We start from the raw sequence: 26,422 nt of genomic DNA, 5'->3' as shown, positions 1-26,422 counted from the left end.
TTATGGAAATGCTTGTTTTATTTCATACATGAAAAATAAAATTTGTAAAAAAAAAAAAAAAAAAAGCTATCGATAAGCTGGAGCATGTCCAAAGGAGAGTGTCCAGAACAAGGAGGGGTTGGAGACCATGCCACAGGATTAGTTGAAGGACTCAAGGGACTTAGCCTGGAGAAGAGAAGACTAGAAGGGGAAGAAGACTCAAGAAGGTGGGGGGGAGGGGTTAGACTAAGACCAGTGGGTGGAAGCTACAGACAGGCAGATTTCAGTTCAGTTCATAGGGAAAGCTTCCTAATGACCAGAGTTGTCCCCAAATAGGATGGACCATCTCAGGAGGGAATGACTTCCCCCTCTTTAGAGGTCTTCAAGTGATTAAACTCGCTGGATTCTGAGGTTCCTCCCAACTCCAATGAAGTCAAAAGCTCCCCACCCCTTGCACTGTGTTCTTTGGAATGCCTGCTCCATAGGTAACAAACTAACCTTCATCTTTAGCTTTGTCCTTTCTGCTTCCTTCCATGTTCTTTTACTCACCTGACACTTTTTTTTTTTACTTACCCAACTCCCTCCTGTTGACACAGCTTCTTTGACCACCTTTCTGGCACTAGTTTCACTTTCACTCAAGCCTTGTCCCCTCCAAGTCTGCAGTCTGGCTTGTGACCTCATCCTTCACCCAAAACTGCTCTCCCTCAAGTTACCAATGATCTCTTAATTGCCAAATCTAATGACTTCTTAGTCCTCATTCTTCTTGACCTCTTTGCAGCCTTTGACACTGCTGATTGCCCTTTTCTTCTTAAAACTTTTTTAATCTTTGTATTTTCATGACACTGAAAATTCTCCTCCTACTGATCTTCCCTGGTTATTCAGTAGAGGTGATACTTGCCAAATAGACATTTGATAGGAAATACCCTGCTATTTCTTGGGCAAATTATAATCCCTCATTCTCTTAGTTGCCTATAAAAAGAGGATTAACACCGTTGGAGTTGATGTCCCTTCAAGCTTCTCTGAATTTTAGACATGTGTAGCCAAATTAAACCATAAAGATTTTGTGATCAGGTTGGCTCTGAATTCTTGTCCCATTTTAAGTGGCAAGCTGGGTTTTTCAGAAATATAATTTCTTATAAAGATGAGAGACAGAGACAGAGACAGACAGATGGATAGACAGACAGACTTTTTGGTTACATAAACTCTTCAAATTATACAACCCACAGGTGATGGCCTAATTTGGCCTTATGTAGTAGAAAGAACCTTGAATGTGGAGTCACATGAGCAGGGACAGAATCCTGGTTTTGATTCTTACTGCTTGTGTGACCACAGGCAAGTCAATTCATCTCTCTGTGGTTGAGTTTCCTCATCCTCAAATCATAGAGTTGGATCCAAAGACTTCTAAGGCTCCTTCTAAATCCAGATGTGTGAGCCTATTCGTGTGGTGAGGTATGAAGCCCCAGTGAGGGAGAAATGGTGCTCATTAAGCCTGGCAAGGGCCTTTTTCCTCCCTTGGTTACATCCTTTAGCCTATTAGGATCATAGGTTTAGAGCTCAGGAAGGAGCCTGGGAGTCCATTTGGACCATCCCTCTCATTTTACATATGAGAAAATTGAGGCCCAAGCTCATATAGGTAGTCACCATCAGAGATGAGACTTGAACCCAGATCTTTTAACTCCAGTACCAATGTATTTTCCAGGGTGCCATGATACCTTTTTGATTCTCTTTACTCCCAAGAGCCTCTGCAAAATCAAGTGGAAAGAATACTGAATTTAGAATCTAAAGGACGAAGATTTGAATTCTGATTCTGTTGCTCAGACCTGTGTGGATGTGAGGAACTTGTAACTTTGGGTCTATAACAGTGTCAGTCATACAACCCATTGGTTGAACTCAACCAGGTTAAAAATGTAATGGGGAAACGTTTAAAGGTATTATCTCTCTCTTTATATACATGTATATATATGTACATATACATATACACACGTACATGCATACATATGTGTGTATATTATATATATTAATGCAGATAACGTTAATTTATGACTTTCTGAGTCAATCTGTAGGACTTGCAGAGATTCACTGTGTGTGACTTTCACACACAGTGGACAGAGCACCAGGGTTGGAGTCAGGAAGACCTGAGTGTAAATCCAGCCTTGGACACTTATTAACTGTGTAACCCTGGTCAAGTAACTTCACTCTGTTTGCCTCAATTGCCACACCTGTAAAAAGAGCTGGACGAGGAAATGGAAAATCACTCCAATATCTCTGCCACAAAAACTCCAAATGGGGTCACAAAGAGATGGGCACAACTGAAAATTAAGGTACAACAGCAAAAAAAAGGTCCCTTTGTGTTTTAGATCATAGATTGAAAAAGAATCACAAAATTTAGAGTTGGAAGAGTCCTTAAAGAGCATCTGATAAAATTGACATGTTAGAAAGTGTCAGATTTGAAGTCAGATGATCTGGGTTCAAATATTGGTTGTGTGATCACAGGTAAGTCACTTACCTCTCCAAACATCAGATGAAGAAACTTTTTCTTCATCTACAAAATGAGAAGGTGGGGATGGACAACCTTTTCAGTCCCTTCCAGCTCTTAGCCAGTGGTACTCTGCATGTGAATTCATGCAGCTGAGACTGATATCTGGAGTAATTTGTCCAGTCTCACAGTGTAGTAACAGAACCAATATTCTCACCAGAATCCAACTTGCTTGCCATCCTCCCATGTGAGTTGCTGCCTTCTGGACTGAGGTGGCTTAGGTAGATCTAGACTGTAGAGATGTGCCCTAATCAAGGACAGTATTTCTTGGTCCACGTGTGTACAGTTGTAAACTCCTTCCTCAGACCATATGAATAATAACATATTCATGGAAGAAGAAACACAAACCTTCATGACCAACTAGGGCACAGCCCAAAGCAAAACCAAAAAACTCCCCAACCCAGGTATATGCAAAACCTGACTTGAAGTTCACAAAGAACACATCAAGGTTCTTGTTGAAACAACATTTATTGTAGCTCAGTGTCAAAATATTTTTTACAAAAATATGCCACTGTTTGTACCAAACAGCTATAAAAATCAGTTCTACATGCAAGAAGGTGTGCAAATAACTTACATAGAAGGACTCAACTCACACAATAGTATTAAGGAGGAGGCATAACCTCACACTTCTATTTATAATTTTCAACTCCTCTAAAAGTTTTCTCATTCTATGTTGTCTTTGCATTGGAGAAAAGCTGTCTATGCTAGAATGTGTGCTGAAAGAAACATTACCTTTCGAGGAGGCTGGTTGGCACTCTGGGGGAAAATAATGCTATCTGTCCAAGGATTCCCAAGTTTAGAGGAATGATTTGAGTCCTTCCTTTAGAAGACTTACATGCCACACAGTGGAAACAGGAACAAAAAGAGCCATGATCTCATCTAAGCTACTCAGGGCATTGTGGTGGGGGATAGAATTCCAAGGAAGTTTAAGGATCAAAAGCCCAAAAAAGGCAAAACGTCCTTAAATTGGCAGTCTCAGGTGTAAACTAGATTTTGAAAGCTTTACACACTCATTCTTCACTCCTGTTTTCAAAATTAGTTAACACTTTCAGGGACCTAGGCAATGATTACTTCCAAGATGGTCACCTTGCTGCCTGAGATGGGAGAACAGATAAGTTCCTAGAAGTTAATTTCTCTGTAATAAAAAAGATTATATGACAAGTAGCCCAGAGATCAGGCTTAAAATCAGGGTGAAGTTCCTAGGATTTTAGAGCTGGTAGCTATTTGGAAGGAAAGGAAAGACTGATAAATCGAGCCACAGTTAGTTTGGGAAGAAAAATACACTTGGGAATCATAGCCTTGGGAAGCTGGCCTGCCTCATAACACAGGCTCTGCAAATTAACTGAAAGAATCAAGGAGGAAATAAGCATTGTTTTATTTTACAGCAAATCGTACTATTTAAAACAAAAACATCTAGGAGGTTGTAGCTGAAGATCTTAGTTTCCTTACTAAGAAAGGGTGACAAATATTGGGAAGTGTCTATAGCAAGAAATAAGCCAGAGTTACTAGTTTCTTTTTCCCCTTCCTTTAAAATGCAGGCTTATTTTAGAAAATAAAACATAGACTGTGGAAAGTTTACCAACGTGTTTCTGATCATTTTAGTTAACAACAATGGAATTCAAAGGTGAGCAATCTTATGCACTCTGAGCAGTTCTATGGAATATCTAATGACAGACAGTCTCTCTGGGCAAAAAGCTGGAGTGGGGATATTTGTTTCCTGTTGCAGATCCTCCAAAAGAGAAAACAAGAGCAGAAGATGGGATACACGGCAATGATGTGGTGCATTAAAAATACAGATATATATCACACTTAAAAAAAGGTCATTTGCACAAAGCAAAGATGTCATCTCCCTAAAGCCTGGCAGAAAAATATAAATTCTGGTACACATTTTATAATAAACATAGTTATACCTAAACCACTAAAAATTACATGTTATTGAGTAAAATCTACCTTGAATGATTTATATCATTGCAAATCATCATCCTCTTTCCTTGACAAATTAAACACAAAGTTCTCCCATGTTAAAAAAGAACCAAACACATATTTAACACACAGAGGACTTGTAAACTCTCTGTATGAAATACCCCCAAATCTACAAAGTTGAGAATTATAGTAATGAAACAATAATCACTGGGTTACTTCATGAGCACAAGCCAAAACACAAAACAAAAAAAAACCATCTTTTTTTTCAGGATGGTCTTACTCAGTAAACAAAATCTATCCAAAAGATCAGTTTTACGTGCCAAGCCACCTCAGTAGAAAACAAATCCCCATCAGGCAAATGGAATCATATTAACAACCAATCCAAAGAAGCCTAGTGAAGCCTTCCTAGTTTGGGTGAAAGATTATTATTTTGGGCTTCTTGGGTCTGCTCAGTTCTTCCTACCGTGTCAGTGGGGTACAGAGATCTTCTTATGGAATGCCTCATCTAATTAAAACCAGAGTGGTGCTGGGAAACTATCCTACATAAAAGTAAGTCTGGACTCAGTCTAGCTCATTTTAAAATCTCTTTCCTGGCTACAGTATATCTCACCGGGCAGATCTCCCAAATATAAGGTACCAACATCAAGGGTAGGCATTCATCTATGCAGCAGCCCAGCTAACAGAGAAGAAGCAGTGGACTTAGGAGTCTCAGCTCATCTTCTTCATATCTGAAACTCAGTTTTCCCATCTGCAAAGTGAGGACAAGAACCCCTGTACTACCTTCCTCATAGAGCTGTTTTGAAGAAATGACCTTGTAAACTTGTCACTAACAACTTGCATTTACTTTATGTTTTAAGGCTTACAAAGTCCTTTCCTCACAATGCCCTTGTGTGAGGTAGGTATTATTTATTATTGTTTACACCTCTGGATTTGACCACAGTGTGCTAGATTTATTAATATACTCATGGTATCTAAGACATGGCCACATTTCCCCTGATAGTCAGTCTGTGTTAAGTATAGGACTCTATTAAATTCAGTTTCCTGCAGGTGTTGGGGTAGGGGGTAGGGGAAAGAGGGCTGAAGCTGAGGCAGAGGTGTGTACCATTCCCTCCTTCACTCCTCATTCTGACAGAAAGCTTCTAATGGCTAGATCAGAAGGTTTCCAATGCTTTTTTTTTTGGCCAAAGCTGCTCTTTGATGCATTTGTAAAAATGAAAAAAAAGTTTTTTAATACTGTAAACTCACAGAATCACAGAATCTCAAAGCAGGATGAGACCTTGGAAGTAATTTAACCTTTATCTGAAGCATAATTTCCTATAACATCTCTGAGTGAATCCCTGAGTTCATCCCCTCAGGAAGCATCCCGTTCCACTGACAGCTCCAATTCTCAGGAAATTCTTTCTCAAAGGGAACTGAAGTCCACCTCTGTACTGGAGAATATGGATTGTGTCCAATTTATTTTTCATGTGGTGCTCAAGCTACTTAGCACATTTTTGATCAAGCTGAATTTGTGACACTTTGAATTCTTGCACTCATGCTTCTCCTCCCCTGATGTCCTATATCTAGTACAGGATTTTAAAGATGCCCCTTTAGTTCCTACTTACACCTTACCAACAATCTACCATTTCCTTGCCTGTTCCTTTCCCATCAGAATGTTGCCTGGTTTCTGCTCTTTTTTTCACTTTTACAATTCAGCCCCTGACTCTTACACTTTTCACTTGCATGCTTTTTTCCAGGATGGGGACCCTTAACCAAATCTGGCAAATATTTCAGACTCAATCCTGAAATTTCTTGGTGAGTTCAAACATATATTGAACTTCCCAATAATTTTAAAGTTTGCCATATAAGTTTGCCCATATTACCATTCTTGAGGAGAGGTGGTTTTAAAGACAGCATGGATTGTAAAATGAGCACTGGATTTGGAATTAGAAGATCTGGGTTCAGATCTTGGTTCTATCACTAATTACCTAGGTGACCTTGGGCAGGCCACTTCTTTTCTGTGGGACTCAGTTGCCTCTTCTGTAAAATGAGCAAGTTGAGCTTAATGATCAATAAGGTCCCTCCTTGAACTCAATTCTGTGATTGTGTGAGATATCCAATTGCTGATAGAAGCAATGCATCAGAGTATTTTTTTCTGTTTGCAAATTAACAGGGAACTTAGGAATTTCATCCCTTTCACACATGTGACAGAGCAGAGACTGTACAGATGGGAAAAGAAGTAAAGGAAAGGTCATCTCCTCAACCTAAAAATACACTGAAACACACTGCAACAGACCATCTTCTTCAGGGAACATGAGAAAGCTAAAGGCAGCATTGAATTATAAAAGTCTAGGTATGAATATTTCAAATGGTAGATGGAAATAAACAAGCACCATTTTACAACACAATGGTGCTTGGCTTGTATATTACTAAGGAGAAAGGTTAAAGAGATTACCCTTTTGCTACATACCTCATTACCATACCTTTCTAGCTCTCTTTACATAGACTATAACTAGCATTTTACCTTCAAAGGACAAATTGTCCAGTAACACAAATGCCAAATCCAAACTATTTCTAATTGTAATTTTTTTTTGCCAAAGCTACATAAGATGGTGTTTGCATTTGCAAAAATGCAAATGTAATGGCAAATGGCAAAAGAACTGAGTTGCTGTAGAAAAGCAAGATGTCATAAAAAGTAAAAAAACACACATACACCAAAAAGTCCAAAAATTAACTCATGAAGACCCGGGATTCCTCATTCTTCACTGTATACCCACCTATATTTGCCTTTCAAAAATTCCTTTGTGTACACCAGTCCCAGCACTGAGGAACATTCAATGTAAACTCTGGGGTTGGTATGAGGACAGAGGATAATTTTCTCCACTGTTTCCCAACTTTTTCTAATGATCCCTTCTCAATGTTAGTGCCTTCCCTCTGTTTGTCATTTCCAACTTATCCTGTGTATATATTGTTTGTACGTAGCTGCTTGCATGTTGTCTCCCATTAGATTGCAAGCTCCTCGAGAACAGGATTTGTCTTTTGCCTTTCTTTGTAGCCCCGGCACTTAGCATGGTGCCTGGCACCTAGTGGCCACTTATTAAATATTTACTGATTGGAGAAGTTATGGACTTCTATTGAATTTGCCTTAGAAATGATTAGTCAGGGTTGACAAAAAATTCTTGTTGGACAAATAGAGGAGGAGCTTAATTTAATGATCAGCATACTTCCAAGGGTAATATATCTGAATCAGCCCATGTATTTGGGACTTGCTTGGTAAGGCCACAGGAACACAAAACACTCCAGATTCAGCTTATTAATTGAACTATGCTAGTTTGTAAAGGTACTTGGGACAGAAGAAGCATAGAAAATACCTGACAACAAATAGGAATAAGGCTTTTCCTGGACATGGGTTATTACTGGGCCCTCTTAACTTCTTTCAGTCTGTTTCCTCATCAGTAATTCTCCAGTTTCTACAGCTGGGCTGCAGAAGTGGATTTCTGTCCTGCTGTTCTCTCCACAATCAATGGCATGAAAAAAAGCATTCTGAACCTAGTATTTTAGGGTATCCATTCAAGAGGCAACTCCAAAGACTACCCTACTCCTCTGGATAAGTAAGCTCAAAAATAAGAAAAACTTTGTGGTCAGTATTTTCTCCTTTAAATCACTTTTACAGTGATTAAAAATAGATATGAAAATTTACAATGTGCACTAGAGAACATGCTGTGTATGTGTGTGTGCTGAAAGAAAGCATTTTTGATGTCAGAGGTAGAAAATGGTGTGGTGTATTTCATGTTGCAGGATACAGCCCTTTATACAATATGAGCTTAAGAAACGTTCAGATCTGTTACATGGGTTTTTCCATTGCTTTAAGACAATCACAGTTAATAACAACAACAACAAAGAACCACAAACCAAACTAGAAAATCAAAACATTGACTTTTTCATCTGAATATGCTGTTTCTTCCCAAATTTCCATCTTGTAAACAGGTCAAGGTTGTTCTATTATGTATTCAACTTTGCTGCTTTCCCAATCTTTGGAAATCAAATAGGGGTTTCAGAGCACATAAGGCAGTTTCAATGTGACTTCTGAAATATCACACTGATGCTGCTACAGCCTTGCTGGCTAATCATTTTTTTTAAAAAAAGTTTATTTACAGTCTGACTGTTCTTCCACACTACTTCTATTAAGAAAGTCCATGTTCCTAAATAGGCAGTCAGCAATTTCGTCTTTCTCCTCCAGGGTCCTGTCATTTACTCAACTTAGGAATTTCAAAACAACATAAAAATGTACACTATTTACAATGGAAGTGTTCATATCGAATATTCCAAAGTATGCCATGACAATTGGACATTCTCAAGGGCTGTCCTATGTGAGGGCTCAGAACTTGAACAAGTTGATAAAGTCCTGGGGTGATAGAGAGACAGAGCAACTCTCTGGATTATTGGCTGTACATGGATGATCAGTTCCCTGCAAAAGAACACAGAAGTTGAGCTTAGGTTCTCAGAGGTATCTCTTCTGTTCTTAGCATTGCAAAGTATTGGCTAATATAGGAACATTAACCCTCTCTAGAGAATGCCATGTAAGAGTGCCACATGGGCTGGGGAAAGCAGAGGAAACAGCAAAACCAGGAAGACCTAGGTTCAAGTCTTATTTTGGGTAAATTCAAGGTTTGTAGTCATAGACAATTCACTTAAACTCTCAGTGCCTCAGACAAGTCTCTTACTCTAGGGTCTTAGATGCCTGGGGCTATCTAGACACCAACCCTGGTTTTTCAGGCCCATGTGACAGAGGAGTTCAAGTTCAACAGCTACATTGGTGGTGGGAGTTTCCATGCCTGGGAACTTACTATGAGGATGAAACCACAGGTCTAGACCAAAAAAGAAAAAAAGAAAAAGAAAAAAATGAAGGAAGAAAGGAAGGAGGAAGGAAGGAAAAAAAATGGGAGAAAGAAAGAAAAAAGAAAAAGAAAAGGAGAAAGGGAGAAGGGAAGAGTAAGAAAGAGGAAAAGTATATGTGTGTATTAGGAAGTATAAATCTCACACTGGGAAAGGTCTCCTTTGTTTTACACAATAGGGAAGGAGTTCTAGGGGGATTCTAAGGGACTCAGGATGTTTTCTTCATAGGGACCAAATGCAGTCAGTCCCAGATTAGTATAAGAAGTTCCCTGAAGTGGCTACATTATCTGAATTCAATTGCTTAACCAATGATCAAATTTTACATAATCATAACTTAAAAACAGTACAAATTCAGATGTATGCAACTACTTCAGGGAATTCTTTATTTGTGCTAATGTGCTAATTTGTGCTAACCCACTTATGATTTCATTCCCTCACCATTACATTTCAGGCCTTCGCAGAAGTAAAAAAGCCTTAGTTTTATGTTAAGCATGTGACTAAAAATATTATTTGCACAATCTGTATAAGAGGATAGAATCTTCCTGGGCCTCTGTCAGGATCATTTTTTCAACGCACCTTCCAAGAAAGAATGTGGCAATGTTTGCAGAGCTGCAGGGTGTCTCCATATTGTTCTTTCCTTGGGTAACATCGGATAAGCTTAAAATACATCTTCTTCCAATCCAGTTGTCCTTTATCAGATAAAATTAATCGCTTTCGAATCTAAAATGAAAGTAGTGACAGTGGAGTAAGTAGGACCTTGGGATTATGGTTTAAGGGATTCTGGAAATGTTTTCTCCAACTTTTCCATAGCACCCCCTCCTTGTCACACACTTTGCCCACAGAAGATACCTCAAAACAAAAATTCCTTCTTCAGGCTAAACTTGTAGGACTATGTTGAGTTTTAACTGGCTTAAAGTAAGGAAAGTATTGAAAAACAAGCTCTAGACTGTGAAGGAAGGCAAGTGAGAAGGGGTGGGGGCCCAGAAATCATGCTGTATAAGAGTAATAATGACATCTGGCATTTCTGTAGTGCTTTGAAGTTTAAAAATGGCCTTACATACTTTACTAATTTAATCCTTACAACAGCTCTGTGATGTTAGTGCTACAGGTCTTATTACTGCCTTTTTTACAGATGAGGAAACTGAGGTGTGGAGAGATGGCTTGCGTAAGGTCACATATACCTGAAGTATCACAGGCAGGCCCTGAGCCTATTTGGTGATAGTTAGCCTCACGAAAAGTAGCAATGGTGCTGGTAGTGGTGGGTAGGTGGGGATGATAGCTGTATTTGAAGGGTTGTTGTGTAGAAGGTGGAGAAAATTTGGTGTTTTTTTTTTGGTTCTAGAAAGCAGAACTAAGAACAATGGGTAGAAGTACTAGAAAGGCAGATTTCAACTCAGTGAAAGGAATAAGTTCTTGAATACATAGAATTCTCCATATGTGGAATAGGCTGTCTCTGGTGGTAGTGAGCTCTCTATCACTGGAGTTATTCAAGTGGAGGTGTTCCTATGGAAGCTTGGCCACCACTCTTCAAGATGGTGTAGGGGGAAATCCTTTGTTCAAGTACAAGTTGGACTAGTTAGCCTTAAAAATATCTTCCAACTTTGAGATTCTATGATTTTATGATTCTTTGATTTGAGAGTCAGAATGTGGTGGGAAACCAACTTTGGGTATCATGCAGAGAATAAACATGGAATTCTGGAGGGAAGAGATATAAAGAATGGAGAGGTGAATGTATAGATGTGAAGATGAAGGAAAAAAAACTATTGTTCATTTACCTGTCGCTCTGTGAAATGATATTGGCAAAGTTTCTTCCATAGCAACCGGTCTTCACTGAGCAGGTGTAGGTCTGGGGCCACCTGGCCTAAGCTGACAAGGTCCCTTCCATCTGTTAGCCTCTGCATGATGTTCAGTTGTAAACACAAAGGCAGGTCTGTGAAGGTGAGGCCTTTGAAAGCAGGCTGGAGCCAAGGAAGATTCAGTTACATGGAGAAGAAAGGGAAAACCAACCAATCAACCAATCAAAAGGTAAAGGCATCACTTACCGCCAACCACCCTCCACTCTCAAACTGGTTTATTCTACGGAGAGGGAATCAAAAATTCTCTTTATTCTAAACATTTAAATTGGCCCCAGCTGTGGAGGCCAAGTAAGACTAGTACAGACCACCTTGAATTGATTAGTGCCTATGACATTTCCCTCAATTTTATAAAACTGGCTCTTTGTGTTCTTGATTTGTGTTACATATTTCAGAAAGCACACACTGGGAAAAGAACAGGGCATCTAAGAACAGCTTTAAAAGTCTACCTGGATTTGGGGTATTCCATACTTTTCTAAGAGTCCCTCCATCTATAATGGTGTCTATTGCCTGAGAGTCGACAGATCTGGAAAAATCTGTCATGACCTATGTGGTATTATGGTTAGTTTTCTGGACCTGGGAATCAGATGCAACCCCTTGACCTTCTATTCACAAATTTTGTGACCTTGGGCAAGTGCTGAGATACAATTTTTCTCATCTGCAAACCAGATAAGAGGTGTGCTACATTATCTCACAAAGCTTTTCAAAAACAATATGTGTAGTGTGCTAGATAAGGAATAGGACTCAGAATCAAGACTACATGGGTTTAAGTACATCCTCCCTCCCTTGTCTTCCCCCCACAGTTGCCATAGGAACCTGGGTAAGTCACTTCATTAACTTCTCAGTGCTGTGGGGAATTTTCTGACAACATAAGGGTCAGTAGTGGAGAGGGGGACTGGGGAGGGTAGAGGAACACCAGGGATTTTCCATAACAATGAAATCATAAGACTGGACAAAAATAAGTAAGTGAATGAATGAATAAATAAATTCCAGCTACATTTCTCCCTCTTTCCCTATAGAAATAGGCCAGCTAGGTGGCACAATGGATAGAGTGCTAGATTGGGAATCAGGAAGACCCGAGTTCAAATCCCACCTCAAGACACTTGATGGCTGTGTGACCCTAGGCAAGTCACTTCACCTATTTCAGTTTTTTTATCTCTGAAATGGGGAAAATAATAGCACCCATCTCCTAGGGTTGTTGTAAAGAATCAAATATAACATGTTAAGTTGCAAATCTGAATAAATACTAGCTTGATGATGATGGTGATAGTGATGATGATGGTTGCAGTGGTGACGCTGCTGCTACTGACATGATTTGCCCAATTTGTCACATGGTAATTAACTAGAAGAACCAGTACTTGAATCAAAGTTCTGTGACTTCATACCAGAGTTCTTTCCATAGTACCCCACTGTTTCCTAACAACTCAAATACTTTTTCCATTACTTGGAGTCCACATCTTCTCTAAGCTTTGAGTCTCTTCGCTCAGCTTGGGGCCCTGCACACTGAAGGCATTAACCTGTGTTTGTAGATTGACTGGCTGATCTGAACCCCCTAGATCTGTAGAGGAGAACATTTGGTTGTTTACCACAGTAAGGGCTCTGCAGGCCTGCAAAAGGCCGAGAGCCCATTTGTCATTTATTATCTGCAACGGATCGAATGAGCTCATAAAACTGCCTGGGGATTTTTTTTTTTAAATTTCCAAGTGAGCTTCAAAGTATCTACTTTTTTTGGATAAAACCCACTGGCCAATTATGACATTTGCTTCTGTTAGGAGGGAGCACAGCAGGCAGTCAGAGTGAGTACTCTCAGCTTTTCAAACCTGACCTTTTAACCAGATCTCTACCTCAATCCCCTGAAGAGCCTTTCCTCCTTATCAACGGTTAAGAACTCACATGCTCATCATCTTTTGCTGAATATAAACATGAACCAAGGAAACGAGAGCCATTCTTTTTCTTCTCCAAGCCAGCACCTGGCTAGAAGCCACGTTGACCCACTCCTTGACCCCTCCACCCCCCTCCACGATGTAATTCTGCTTTTGGCAGTATGTAGAAGTATGGGATAGAACCCTGCGTTGCCGCACACATCCCAGGTGCCTCAGATTTGTTCATCCAGAAAACAAGAGCAACAACCCCTCCTGATTGTCCTAACCTTCTCTTTAGCCTTTCTAAATGAATGTTGTTTATTTTAGCTTATAAAAATTGACTCCATAGGATCCAATTTGAAAGTGTATCTGGACTATAAATGTGTGTGTGTGTGTGTGTGTGTGTGTGTGTGTGTGTGTACGCGTGTGAGTGTGTTGGGGAAAAGCTGAGCTCAAAAAGGGATGGGAATCCAAGGATGCTAACAGAACACTGGCCAAGCATTCTTACTTTGCATGGGCATTCATGTGATAAACCTACTTTCCTCTCTTCTTGGTATCCTCTGGAGCTTGGGAACTGCAGAGATGCAAGCTAGGTGGAACTGTGATGTTGTTCTTGGAGCAATTTACTTTAAAGTCACTAAGGTGTAAGGTGAAGTACACTAGGGACTGTGGGAAGGGGGAAGCATGCTGGAGTAGGCATTAGGAGCTGTGGGTTCAGGTCCTAAATCACAGGCACCATGGATAAAATGGAAAACCCATAGGATGATAGAACATGAGGGCCAGAAGTGATATGAATTAGAATCCCAGCTCTGACATACAAGTTGGATGATTGAGCAAGTCATTCAATTCCTGAGTCTTATTTTTCTCCTCTGTAAAATGGCTATGATAATTTTTCACTCCTTACCTTGGAGGGTTGCTGAAGAAAGGGGTATCACAAGCTTTCAAGTACTTAGCAGAATTATGCTACTCTTAGGATCACAGATCCAGAGCTGAAAGGGATCTTAGAGGTTGTCTAGTCCAACTCTCTTGTTTTTACAAATGAGAAAACTGAGGCCTAGAGAGGCTGAGGGATTTGCCTAAGCTTACACAGGTTGTTTGCAGCAGAGTTGAGACTTGAAATGAGGCCCTCTTATTACAAAACTAAGTGCTCTTTCCACGGTTTATTAACCTTTCTTTGGTTATTATTGATAATGAATTAGGGCTATTATTAATATTAATGATGATTGTAGACACTTAAAGCTAGGAAGGACCTCAAAGATCATTTATTAAGTGAAGGGTTGACCACTCTGAGCTTGTTTCCTCTTCTGTAAAAGGAAAATAATGATACAAGCAACCTCATGGGGTTATTATAAGGCTCAAATAAGATCACATATATACAAATTTTTGTAAACCTTACTAGGTCACATAATGTCAATAGAGAATTCTAGCTTCCCCAAGCATGCATCTACGCTGCTTTTGAGAACAACATCACAATTCCACTCAGCTTGCATCCCCACAGTCTCCAAGCTCCAGGGGACACTGATGAGAGAGGGAAGTACTCCTTACCTTATTCTGAACTGGATTGGGAAAACTAGATTTATTGCATGAGAAGGGAAGAATGGGAAAATCAAAAAGGCAATCCACACCAATCTAATAAAAATCTCTAAGAACTTCCCCCTAAAATACTCAGATAATTAAGACAAATGCTTTAAAAAAATTACTTGAATAGCCTTCTTTCTCCACTTGCCTTTGGAGGTGACAGAATTATTCTTTCCCTTTTAGGGATTCAGAAATTAAGCCTCAGAGACATTGTGACAAGATAACAAGAAGAACACACATGGTATTTTGAATTTTCTGCACAGCTACTTCGGTGATTAACTTATTTTTGTAACAATTATTTGCAGAGGCACAGAAAGTCTCTTCACATTACTTCTGGCCAATATGAAACAGACAGGACTACTTTCTTTGGTCCAGTAAACCACTATAAGCCATCTTATTCCAATGATTAACATGCTAAAAATCAAACAAAGAAGATGCCAATAGAAATGCTTTGTTCATTTGTGTTCAGATTTGTGTTTTCATCAGTGTAGGGAACTCTAGGGTGGAAATTCTTACATATGATAATCAACAACTTGTGGTAATGTATTGTCTTAGAGAGTGACCTGGGGCATAGTTAAGTGACTTATCTAAAGTCACACAGTTAAAAGTAGGCAGATCTTGAACCCAGGTCTTCCCAAGTTGATCCTCCATTATATCACAGTGAATCCACCGATTTCTTTTTCATGTGTTTTTCTGGCAACACTTGCTAGCTATTAGCCATGTTGGCAATGGGTGATATCTTATGCTTGGGCTTTACTTATTTATTTTTTTAAAAAATCATTGATATCTTTAGTTTTTATATTGCATATATTTCTCAATAGATTTCTCCTTAATATATTTCTCAATATATTTTCTCCTCCTCCCCTACCAGAGATATGTTTTATAACAAATAAAAAGAGTAAAAAAAGTTTTTAGCAAAACTAACCAATACAACTAAATCTGACATTATGTATAGTGTTCCACACCCAAAGTTTTATCTTAAAATAGAAATAAGCATACAGATGCAAACTGAGTTCCCCAGTGCCCTCTTTGATCTACATTTGTATCCAAACCCTGAACTGAAAGGTTCTTTTGTCTTTATGATGAATACATAGAACTGTAATTTCCAGGTCAGTACCAGCCCCAAATCCTACTTCAGGAAAAAGTCAGTTGAATCCCAGCTCTATTGTATTGACAGCTAACAATATTGTATTGTATTGATAGTATCTTGAAGCTAACAGTAACAAGTTCATTAGAAAAGGGACAGAGAAAAGAGGAGACTTCCTCAAAGTCTTCTAAAGGATTTCAGTGACTACAAACTCTGGAGAAATTTCTATTTTCTCATCATGCTTTTCTTGCCCTTTCCCTTAGATCACCCACTCCCCCCTTTCCTGGCTCTCCCTCCCTAGCCTACTCTGTCAGAGAATGTTTTGACTGTTTTCTTTTCTTGTTGAGGGCCCTGTTAACATACCAAGTCATAACAATAGAGATCCTGCCATAACTAGAGGCTTCTGAAGCCCTAGGGTGCCCCCCGCCAGTCCCAGCTGTGCTCAGGCACCCATACCAATGGTTCTTCCCCCGCTTAGCTTTCCTGCTCACCCTGGTGATTTGGATGTTGTTCAGCTGCTGCTGCCAGTGTAGAATGGTCTCCATTCGGTACACCCACATGTTAATGTTCCCGACCAGAACAGACTTGCCTACCCTTTGGACCAGGGTGCACAAGGATGTGTAGAGGGTCTGCAACAACTCTCTTATCAATCTGATATTTTGTTGGTCTTCAAGGACTTGGGAGGAAAAAGATAAACAATTGTGTATTTAGTGTTTTCTTCTTCTTCTTCCTCTTTTCTGTATTTTGCATAACCCTTGAGTTTTTATTTTTCCAGGAAGTGCTGTTTTCAATCAGTTAATAAATAACCAACGAAGATTTATTAAGTGAATTATATGTCAGATACTTTGGTAAGTGCTGGGGATATAAAAACAAAACAGTTCCTGCATTCAAGGAACTTATGTTAAAGATTGGAGAGTTCACAAACTAAGGTGGTGATATATGCTAGCAATGAGAACTGACCGGACCATGGTGTTCAATGGGAAGGAGATGTTTCCTTATGGAACAGAGGAAGGTTTTAGAAAATTCAATGAATTGGGTACTGATAAGTTCCATATAATAGCAATGAGAGTTTTATAGCTTGGTGTTCTTTTTTATCATCCATCTTTAAAAATTAAACAATCTTAATACTTTATTGGTACCCTCCTTATGCCTTTTGAAGTAGACACACACATACATACATGTATATACACAGTTAACACATGAATATATATGTACATGCATGTATGTGTATATATTATGTGTATATATGTATGTATGTATGTATAGGTATTAAAATAGGTTTACCTTTCAGCACAACTTTTTCCAAAATGTTCATGAAGTTCTTTTGAGCAATGCCACTCAGAGAAGTGAGCTGTGATTTTGCTATCAGTTCCAACAGCTGTGGATAAAAATAGACGTTGCCAGGCTTAGAATACAGAAGATTTCCCCCCTTCTTCCCCACCTCTAATCTGTGCTTTGAGTCATGTGACACAATACAGACCCACACTGACGGCTAAAGAGATAAATGGCAGGCAGGGCCAGCCTCAGTTAGAAGCAGATGCTCAAAATAAAAGATAAATGGGAGTAATTAAAAATCCATAGCACAGGAAGCAGACTGAAGAATCAGATACTTTTCTTTCAAAATATAAATTTTGGCTTAAGTTGGGACCACCCTATTCTGTTTGTCCTCCTTTTGTTGCACCCCATGAAGTTCATGCCTTGTGAAAAGAGACAAGCTTGCTGGGACCTGCTGCTAATGCTTTACTTCTGCATAATCACCTCCCAAGTAGCTAAAGAAACAGACTTGGATTTTGCCTTTTCTCTTTGTCCCAGACCTAATGTTACAAAGAACTAGCACTGAACACTGAAAGGTTCAAAATATGAACAGAGGAAGATGATGGGGGAGAATCAAGGTTTTTGGGTAAGCAGCCCCAAATGACCAAATAGATTATACTTTCATTATATAATTTAAACCTTTATTAAGTCTTTTTGGAGTTTACCAAAGTAGGCATATTTTTCCAGTGCAGTCTGAATATAATTGCATTTGGAGTTAGAAGAATAAAAGGTACTAATGAAAATTTTCCTTTCCCCAAGTCCAAGGTAGCTAATGTTGTAATACTGCTACTGGGAATGGAGGAGGGAGGGCTATGAAAGAAATTTTTAAAGAAATATTTACATAATTTTGAGAATTAGAACAGACTTTAGTTCAATCTCTGTAATTTCTTTCTTATAGATAAGGGAAAGAAATGCTGAAAGAATTTAAACAACTTTCCCAAGGTCATGCAACAAAATATTGGCAAAAGTGGTACTATACCAGGTTTCCTCTATCTCCTTGTTTGCTGCTCTTTTAACCAGACCATGGTGTCTCCCTATTTTTGGTAGTATCTGATTCACCTAAAGCAAAAACTCACGGTTATGAACTTTTTGATGTCCTGGACCCGTTTGGCAATTTTGTGAAGCTTGTGGATCCCTTTTCAGAATAATGTGTTTAAATGCATACAGCAAAATACACAGGATTACGAAGAAAACAGTTAGACTGAATTCAGTCATAAAAATATGTATGTTAAAAAAAAGTTAATGGGCTTGAGGTTAAGAACCTTTGGTCTACTTGAGATTGCCATTCAAGTTATGGGTTTTGCACGCAACAAAGAATGACTAGCATATATAAACACTGGGTTTGTACATGGCTGTGTGCTGTGAGCTCACAACAAAGAAACTTATTTCTGTTACTTGCCTATTTTGCTCAGCACTCTTCCCCAGGCATGTGACTGTCAACTGGGGAGCTGGAGTGGTTAAAAGTGACTGATCAACCCTTCTACTTATTGGCTGGGCCAACACCCTGGACCAGAAGGCTGCTGTTCTATTAATATCCTGCACCTCATATGACCCTCACAAAGTAAGATGAAAGAAAACAAAAACCTAGATCACTGCTCAGAAGGGCAGGCTGCCTTGTCCTGTGACTCATCATTAAGGGGAAAATGCCCTAACACCAAGAAGGAGTCTCACTGAGAAGCCCATCCCAAATCCAAGGTCCATTGTAACCATCAACTCCTTAACAGTAATAGGCTATTTTAAACCTTGTCTAAAAATGCTCCAAGTCACAAGATGCAGGTGGGTGGGGTGTGGGGTGTGGGGACTGTGCAATTGAGGAAGGGGTTATGCCCTCAGGCCTTTGGTCAGAGAGGTTGCTATGAAAGGAGAAACAGAATGAAAAAGTATTTGGTGGCTAAAGAAGTTGACCGACAAATCAAAACATAACAAACATACTTCTGAGGCAGGACCTTAGACTCTATGGCCAGAAAAGGCTTTAGATATCATCTGTCCAACCTCCTCATTTTATAGATGAGTACACTGAGGTCCCCAGACAGCTTAAGTGATTTACCCAAGATCACACAGGTAGTGTGATAGTTCATTCATTCAGTCATTCACTCAGTCATTCACTCATGCATTCAACATTTATTAAGTAGCTACTCTTTACAAGTTGAAAAACTGGGTTTTCTGACTCTAAATTCAACGTTCTTTTCACTCTATCAGGTTTCTTCCCTTCATGTTTTCTGTTTCTTTGTATATATCCTTTTATCTCTTACCCAATATGATACATTGTACAGAGTAGTTGCTTAATAAGTATTCTTTGAATAATGCAGTAATGGGTAGAAATTACAGGAGGAAGATATTGGTTCAATGTAAGGCATGACCTAAATTACCAAAGCTTCCCAATAATGGAATGGGTAATGACTTGTCAGGAATCCTGAAGATTAGTGCATCAGGTTGGGGTTAAGCTCGATGACACTGCAGGTCCCTTTAAACTCTCGGGTTTTAGGATTCACCAGCTCTTTATTTTAATACTAATCATTCCTATGCAAAGATAATCTTCCTTGCTGTACTGCAGCTTCCCAAGCTACAAAATAGGAATATTAACAGAGACTACAATATGTGGAAATTTAAGCACACACATAGACACACAGAATACTTATAAACTTGGATGGTTTAAAGAACAAATCACATAATTGATCCCAGCACGACTAGAATTACCAGTAGGTTTGCTGTTTCATTTTGAATACTGCTCTGATAGCCCCTTGTAACAATGTTTCACTTATTTGTGGAATCAATTAATGCCCTGGCCTCTCTTGTCTGTAGGTGGTGCTATTTACAGATCACCTTGTTGACCATGATAATGATACTGATACCTCTTAATGGACTGGAAGAATTTTTCCCTTCGAAAAAGGAGCATTTGTCTGCTGTCATCTTGAAATTGGATGTCTAAGCTCTAGCAAAATTTAATGATCATTTTTGTCATTTGCTTTGAACCCTATGTCATAGTATATATAGCCTATGCAGCCACCTTCTGATCAGGCTGAAGCTGACTTTTTTCTGATTTTGAGGAGGACCAATGAGAAAACCTCCACCAAAGTCCTATCCCAGTGTCTCTTCATCATGGCATGGAGGTGCTCAAAGGCAATGCCAGGGGAGCTCTAGTTCTGGCAAGTCCTACCAGGCTGTAAGGCTGGTGATCAGTTGATGTTACTGTCATCTGAAAAGTCCATTATAGCACAGTTCAGAACAGATTCATTACCAGAAGGTTGGTTCTCAGATGATCTTTTTTTGCACTGGGGGTTTAGAGGGAGAGTACTTGGTGCACAGCAACTCCGGAAGAATTTTAATTAAGCTCTAGATGGTTTATGACGTGCATTCCTAGAGGTATTGTCCATGCTGGTGAAATCATAAAGTTTCTAAGGAATTAAGTGAGTGGAAGGAAACTAACATGAATATTATTTGGGTCTTATATTGTTGCTATTTTCCTACACCATCACTATCAAGCATATTACAGATTTATAGAATTTTTTAGAACCATGAGCTACCTGGTAGCTGACCTAAAGTCTAGAAGACTGGAGTTTAATTCTTATCTCAGACATTTTCTAGCTGTGTGATCCAATCAAATCATTTAACTTCTTCCTACCTCAGTTTCCCTAATCTGTAAAATGGGGATAACAAAATCATCTCCCTCACAGGGTGGTTGTGAGCACCAAATGAGATAATAAATGTGAAGTGTTTTGTAAACTTAAAAGTGCTTTGCAAAGTCCTACATAAACATAGTTTTTACTATTAGAAAAAGAATTTGAGTTTGTATCCTGGCTCTCTGCTGCTTACAATCTGTGTAACCTTTGGCAAATTACTGAACCTCCCTGTGCCCTAGTTTCCTCTGGTAAAATAGGGTGTGTGGGGAAACTGTATTTGAAGTATTGGAAATACTAGGTAATTGCTAAGCTTCCTTTCCAGTGATAAATTCTGTGACCTGGGACCTGTTAGTGTTGACTTGGCTTGATACTTGAGCTGGTTCAAACCCTTTCCTCATTTTACAGATGTGGAAACTGTCTGCTGTGTATCTTGCCATGACACATCCTAAAGATATGATAACTCCATAGTCCCATCAACATGGAATTTGATAGGATGAAATATGGGTCATGTCTTTTCCCTTTCGTTATCCAGGATCGATTTACATTCTGAAAATAGGAGGCTAATTATGTATCGACGCTTTCAGGAAAAACAAAGTCTGAAAGCTTATATTAACAGTATACTGTGAATAGCAGCCGTTGGGGTTATCCTATTCCACAGAATAACAGGACAACAGTTGCAGGGGCTTGGTTGGCCCATTTGTGTTACAGGCCTGTGTAATAAGCTTCTCTTGAAATGTTTGTTGAATGAAGGAAAGAAAGTAGGAAGGAAAGAAAGGATGAACTGGCTACTGTGGGTACCTTTTTAAAAATGGTGAATGAGAGAGAAAGTAAGCCAAGGTTTCTGATTGCTTTGGATAACATATTTCAATTTTTTTAAAAGTACTATAATATCATCAGCATTGGTACTCAGCCAACACAGGCAATAGAGTGTATGGAGTGAACAGAGTCAGATACACCTGAATTCCAATTTTGCCTCTGATAATAAGATGTGTATTTGTGGGCAAGTCAAGTGGTCTCTCTGTGCCTCAGTTCCCTCTTCTGTAAAAGGATATTATTAATGCCTGTTGTGAGTCTCAAATGAGATCACATACAAACTCCTTTGAAAACTTTACAGCACCAAATACATGTCAGTTATATCACTGGAGCAACAACATCTAGAGCAACCCCACAAACCTTCACTTGATGTCTAACCCTTTGGAGATGAGCCTCTCTGAACTGAACCAGGCTGTTCCCCTGTACAGGGCAGGGGGCACTGGTTCTTTCCCAGCTAGGAAGATCCTGTCTGAGTTTGTGTTTCTCTGGTACTGCCTTCAAGAGCTCAGGATCATTTCCACACCAAAATAAGGTACCAGAGGAGAACTTTAATGGAGGTTTTAACATTAAGAAAGAGTGGCCAGGAAGTATTCATCTCAAGACTATTATGTTGGGCAAAAGCTGTTAAGCTCCACTTTCCTGTACATACACAAATTATTAAGAATATTTTATTGAGGACCAGCTGAAAAGAGATGCGACTTTCATTTTTACTTTCTGCGTAACTCTGGCTGTGTATGTGCTTGAGTACACAGGGTGAATGTTGATTTGGTATACATTTGCTTACCACGCTGATTTAATATCTGAGACTGTGTCCACTTCCTCCCCTCCTTGTGAGGGTAAGGGAGAACAGGAAAGAATTTGTCATGTAGGAGCTAGGCACATTTACCAGTAAGAACTGAGCAATTACTCTGAAGGCAAAAGCAAATAAAACGGATAAACATTGTCTGCTAAACAAATTTTAGTAATTATTATGTTTAATGATACTCATGAGGGGAGAAGGAAAGAGGGAGAAAGGAAGGAGAGGAGGAACAAAAGGAGGAATGAGGGAGGATGTAGAAAAAAGGGAAGGGGAATGAACTGAGGAAGGAGTGAGGGCAGCAGGAATGGGACAGAGAGGAAGGAAATTTGAAGCAGAAAGGAGAGAGAGATTTGAGAGAAAGAAAAGGAGGGGAGGAAGAAGAGAAATGAGGAAGGGAGAAATGAAGGAAGAGAAAGGAGGAAAGTGAGAAGGAAAGGAAGATAGGAGAAGAAAGAAGGAGAGGAAGAAAAGGAGGAATGATGGGAAGAAAGGGAAGACAGAAGAAGGGAAGAAAACAGGAAAGGTGAGAAAGGAAGAGAAGTAGGTGAAGAAGGAAAGAAATAGGTAGGGTCACAGTTTCTGAATTCTATGCTGCTACTACCACCTATCCTTACTGTATATTCAGCAGTGACTAATTTTTTTTCAGTAAGATAAATGCTTCTGAGAAACAGGATGAAGGAATGATAGTTACCACAAACTAAAACCACATCCTGCCCTTGAGCCTCGGCTGTTGCTACTGCTCTGCCATTGAAGATTCGTCGCAAATCTCAGTAAAGAGACCACCAGGGTTTGCAACAGCTTCCAAGATTAATGGGTAGGAGTGAGATCTTGTCCCTACAGAAATGAATTGGTGCGCCCACCGTTAGCCGAGCTAAAAGGAATGTCATCATTTATCTTTTCTTGTGTTATAATACTAGATCTGGGAGGATATGGTCGAAGCAATATAGTCCAACACTTTCATTTTACAAATGAGGAAAGGGCTCCAAGGACATTGTACAAGGTCACGCAGCTAGTAAGTGGAAGACCTAGGAGTAAAACCCAGATTTTCTTACAAGGAAGTGCTCTTTCTAGGAGGCTATGTAGCCTCCTCATGAAGTATCCCTTTAAAAGTGTCTGATAGCACCTCACTGTAACATTATTCTAGCAAGTCATGAAGCCAGTTGATGCTCTTATATGGCAATACTGTGACCTAGTTATTTGTCATTCAAAGCTGTGACAAATTCAGGTAGGAAAAGCAGACCCAAGACTAGAGCAGCAAATGTCTGTCTGTCTGTCTGTCTATTTGTCTATCATCTATCTATCTATCTATCTATCTATCTATCTATCTATCTATCTATCTATCTTTTAAACAGTCATAGAAAGGCTCACAGGATCTTAGGAAGGGTGGGGGCCACAAACACTGATTACGCACCTATCAGGTGCCAAGTACCTTGCTAAATGCTTTACAAGTATTATCCCATTTGATCCTCACAACAACCCTGGGAAATAGGTGCTACTGTTATCTTCATTTCACAGTTGAGGAAACTGAGGTGAGGAAAGTTAAATAAACTTGTCCAGGGTCACAGAGCTAGTAAATGTCTGAGGTCAGATATGAACTCAGGTCCTAGCTAGACTGATAGAGCTGGAAAGAACCTTAAAGATCATTTAGTTTGATCTCTTCCTTTTACAGAAGGTGAAAATGGGACTCAGAGGGGAAGTGGCTTACCCAAGGTCACACCCTGGTAAGTGGCAGTCTCTTGAACCCTAGGCTGTATACAAGTCCAAGTCGAGTGCTCTTTATCCATCAGTAACCCTAGAGGCATGTTCTATGCACAAGATACATTGTTAGGAACCAGAACAGATTCATTCCCAAATTCCCCTCATGTGACAATGAGATTTTTCCAGCCTCTATGATGCACGTGGTTGATTAGAGAACATTTCACGACATCAAAGGCTTGCTATCATCCCAGCTTTGAGAAGCTTCACCGCACTGTATGCAATTTCTCACACTTCTGGTTCTTCTGTTAATATCACTGTTAAACACCCTTAAGAAGTCTTTGTCTTTTAAAAAATAAACCCCCACTTTTATTTTGCTCTGTTCTCTCTCCATCAGACTCTGTTCTTTCAAAACCCTTATTTACTCAATGGATGACACAAATTAAAACCGTGGAAAGTTCTGGGCTGACTTTGAGCCCAAACACTGACAGGTTGGATGAGAATCACTTTCAACCACATTAATAATCTTAGGGCATGTCAAGATTGGGTAAATATTATTTGCAAGTAAAATATCCCTTTGACTTTCTTTCTTTCTTTTTTTAAAAGAACAGTCAAGTCTAGAAGAATTAATTGTACTTTCAACATAGCCAGAGTTAACCCTGGCCCATTTGATTCATCCTGCATTCTGCTACAGATGAAAACACATTTCCATCCTTCCACTTAGCAGCCTAAAATGGTTGTCTTTGGTCAAATACTGAAAAATCTCCTCTCACCAGTTGGTTTTAAAGGCCCTCCATAATTCCATTCACTTGATTTCAATTCTACTCAACAGACAGTCATTGAACACATATCCCATGCAGAACACTGTGCTGGGTACTGGGAGGTATGCAAAGTTTAGATGAGACAAAGTTCCTGCCTGCCTGAAGCTTATAGTCTAGTAATATGACACACAGAGATACAAAATAACAAAATGTGCTTAAACAAAATATGTGTCCTCCTGGGAGAAAGGCTGAACCTCATTAAGGGGTCAGGGAAGACAATAGAAGACTGAAAACCTAGAGGAGCATCCTAAAGTAAAAGGGGAAAGGAACATAATTGGCAGAAGTGCCCAACTCATTCTAGGTCATTCTAGGGGAAGTACCTGCCTCAGGGTGGCAAAATGCACAAGCAGGCTGTCATCTACCAAAAACTTGGCCTTTGAGTGGCTTTAATTGAAGGCATTGAGTTTAAATTTTGGATCACAGGACCATATTTCAGCAATTCATTTGCCAAACCACTGGTCAATTTAAGCTAAAACATTTCTTGTTTTGAAAAATACATTCTTAGGAGGAAGAATGCGGCAACTTGTTGGAAGAATTAGGGAAAAAAAAGAATACAAGGGTGGCAATTTAGGAAAAAAAACCACCCCAGGAATATTCAGTGGTTACAGCTCTCACACAGAAGGCTCAGCTTCAGAGAACTGGTGGGGAGGTATCGACAAGGTTCCCTGCTTGTCTGACTTGATCCATCAGTACCTCTGGATAGGAATGAGCTGGGGCAAGGGCCTCTAAGAACTTGGCTGATTGTGGACACAGCTGTCAAACAGTAGCCTCATTCTCATTCCACAGGGAACAATGGGTGGGGCAGGGTGGTAATTTGGGTCAAAAAACCCAGACCTCACAGGCCTGTCAAGTCTGTTGCTGGGGTGTGTACAATCCAGGATCCTTGCATTATCCTTTGTTCCACCCCAGGTGCCTTCCTCTCATGCCTTCCTGGACATGGAGGTGACCCTGGGTGCTCAAAGACTATGCCAGAGAAACATAAGCTCTGGCAGTTTCTTTCAGTCTGGAAGGGCTTCAAGTTTTAGGCCTGGCAAAGGGATCTGGGTCTGGTGTCCAAAGACCAACCCAGCTAAACTCAGAAAGGCTCATCATCACAGGGTTGGCCACCAGGCAATCTTTTTTTCTTTTTTCTTGGCCATGATAACTTCTGAAACTGCCCATTAAATCATGAAGGGGCTGGAATCTGTTTCAGTGGAGGAAGGACCAACAGTGAAGAAATAGCAGAGCTTTGAAGTAAAATTGAACAAAGTACTTCCCTTTATTTAACAGGTAAGTCAAGGGAACCAGGAACAAAGAGAATAGTTCTGGACCTCAGTATCATTAGGAGCCAACAGCCAACCCTGCAGATAGACCTCTACCAGATCTATTTTTCCTACACTGACCCCTCCCTCACTCAGAAAACTCCCATAACTCCTCACTATTTGCAGGATAAAGTCCAATTAATTGGCTTGGCTTCATGAGGTCCGATCTATCAGACCACTCACCTAAGTCTAGCCTGAGTTTCAGTCAGACACCAACCTGGTGATGATTCCTGAGTCCACCCTGTACTTTTCTGTCTTTGCATGTTTGCACATGTAGTTCCCCTGCCCTGGGATGCTCTCTTCCTTCTTTGGCTTAAGCCTACTATTCTTCTAAGCCCTAGCTGAGATATCACCTCTGTGAAGACT

At 39.7% G+C, this 26,422-nt stretch overlaps 1 protein-coding gene across 2 annotated transcripts in view; it reads right to left on the bottom strand.

Moving 5' to 3' along the window:
• Positions 1–2,964: 2,964 nt before the first annotated feature.
• Positions 2,965–26,422, bottom strand: part of FBXO32 (F-box protein 32) — a 45,196-nt gene continuing 21,738 nt past the window's right edge. The window contains exons 5-9 of one of the 2 annotated variants that reach the window (XM_072603151.1): positions 16,978–17,071; positions 16,185–16,369; positions 11,089–11,271; positions 9,890–10,033; positions 2,965–8,885 (exon numbers count right to left, since the gene is read on the bottom strand). In XM_072603151.1, coding sequence (XP_072459252.1) covers positions 8,796–8,885; positions 9,890–10,033; positions 11,089–11,271; positions 16,185–16,369; positions 16,978–17,071 — 696 coding nt within the window. In that variant the 3' untranslated portion in view covers positions 2,965–8,795. The remainder of the gene's footprint in view (positions 8,886–9,889; positions 10,034–11,088; positions 11,272–16,184; positions 16,370–16,977; positions 17,072–26,422) is intronic. The other variant, XM_072603152.1, reaches the window with a different exon arrangement.

The sequence above is a fragment of the Notamacropus eugenii genome, chromosome 4 (assembly GCF_028372415.1).
Source record: "Notamacropus eugenii isolate mMacEug1 chromosome 4, mMacEug1.pri_v2, whole genome shotgun sequence".
Classification (NCBI taxonomy): domain Eukaryota; kingdom Metazoa; phylum Chordata; class Mammalia; order Diprotodontia; family Macropodidae; genus Notamacropus; species Notamacropus eugenii.
This window is presented reverse-complemented; position numbering and strand designations above follow the sequence as displayed.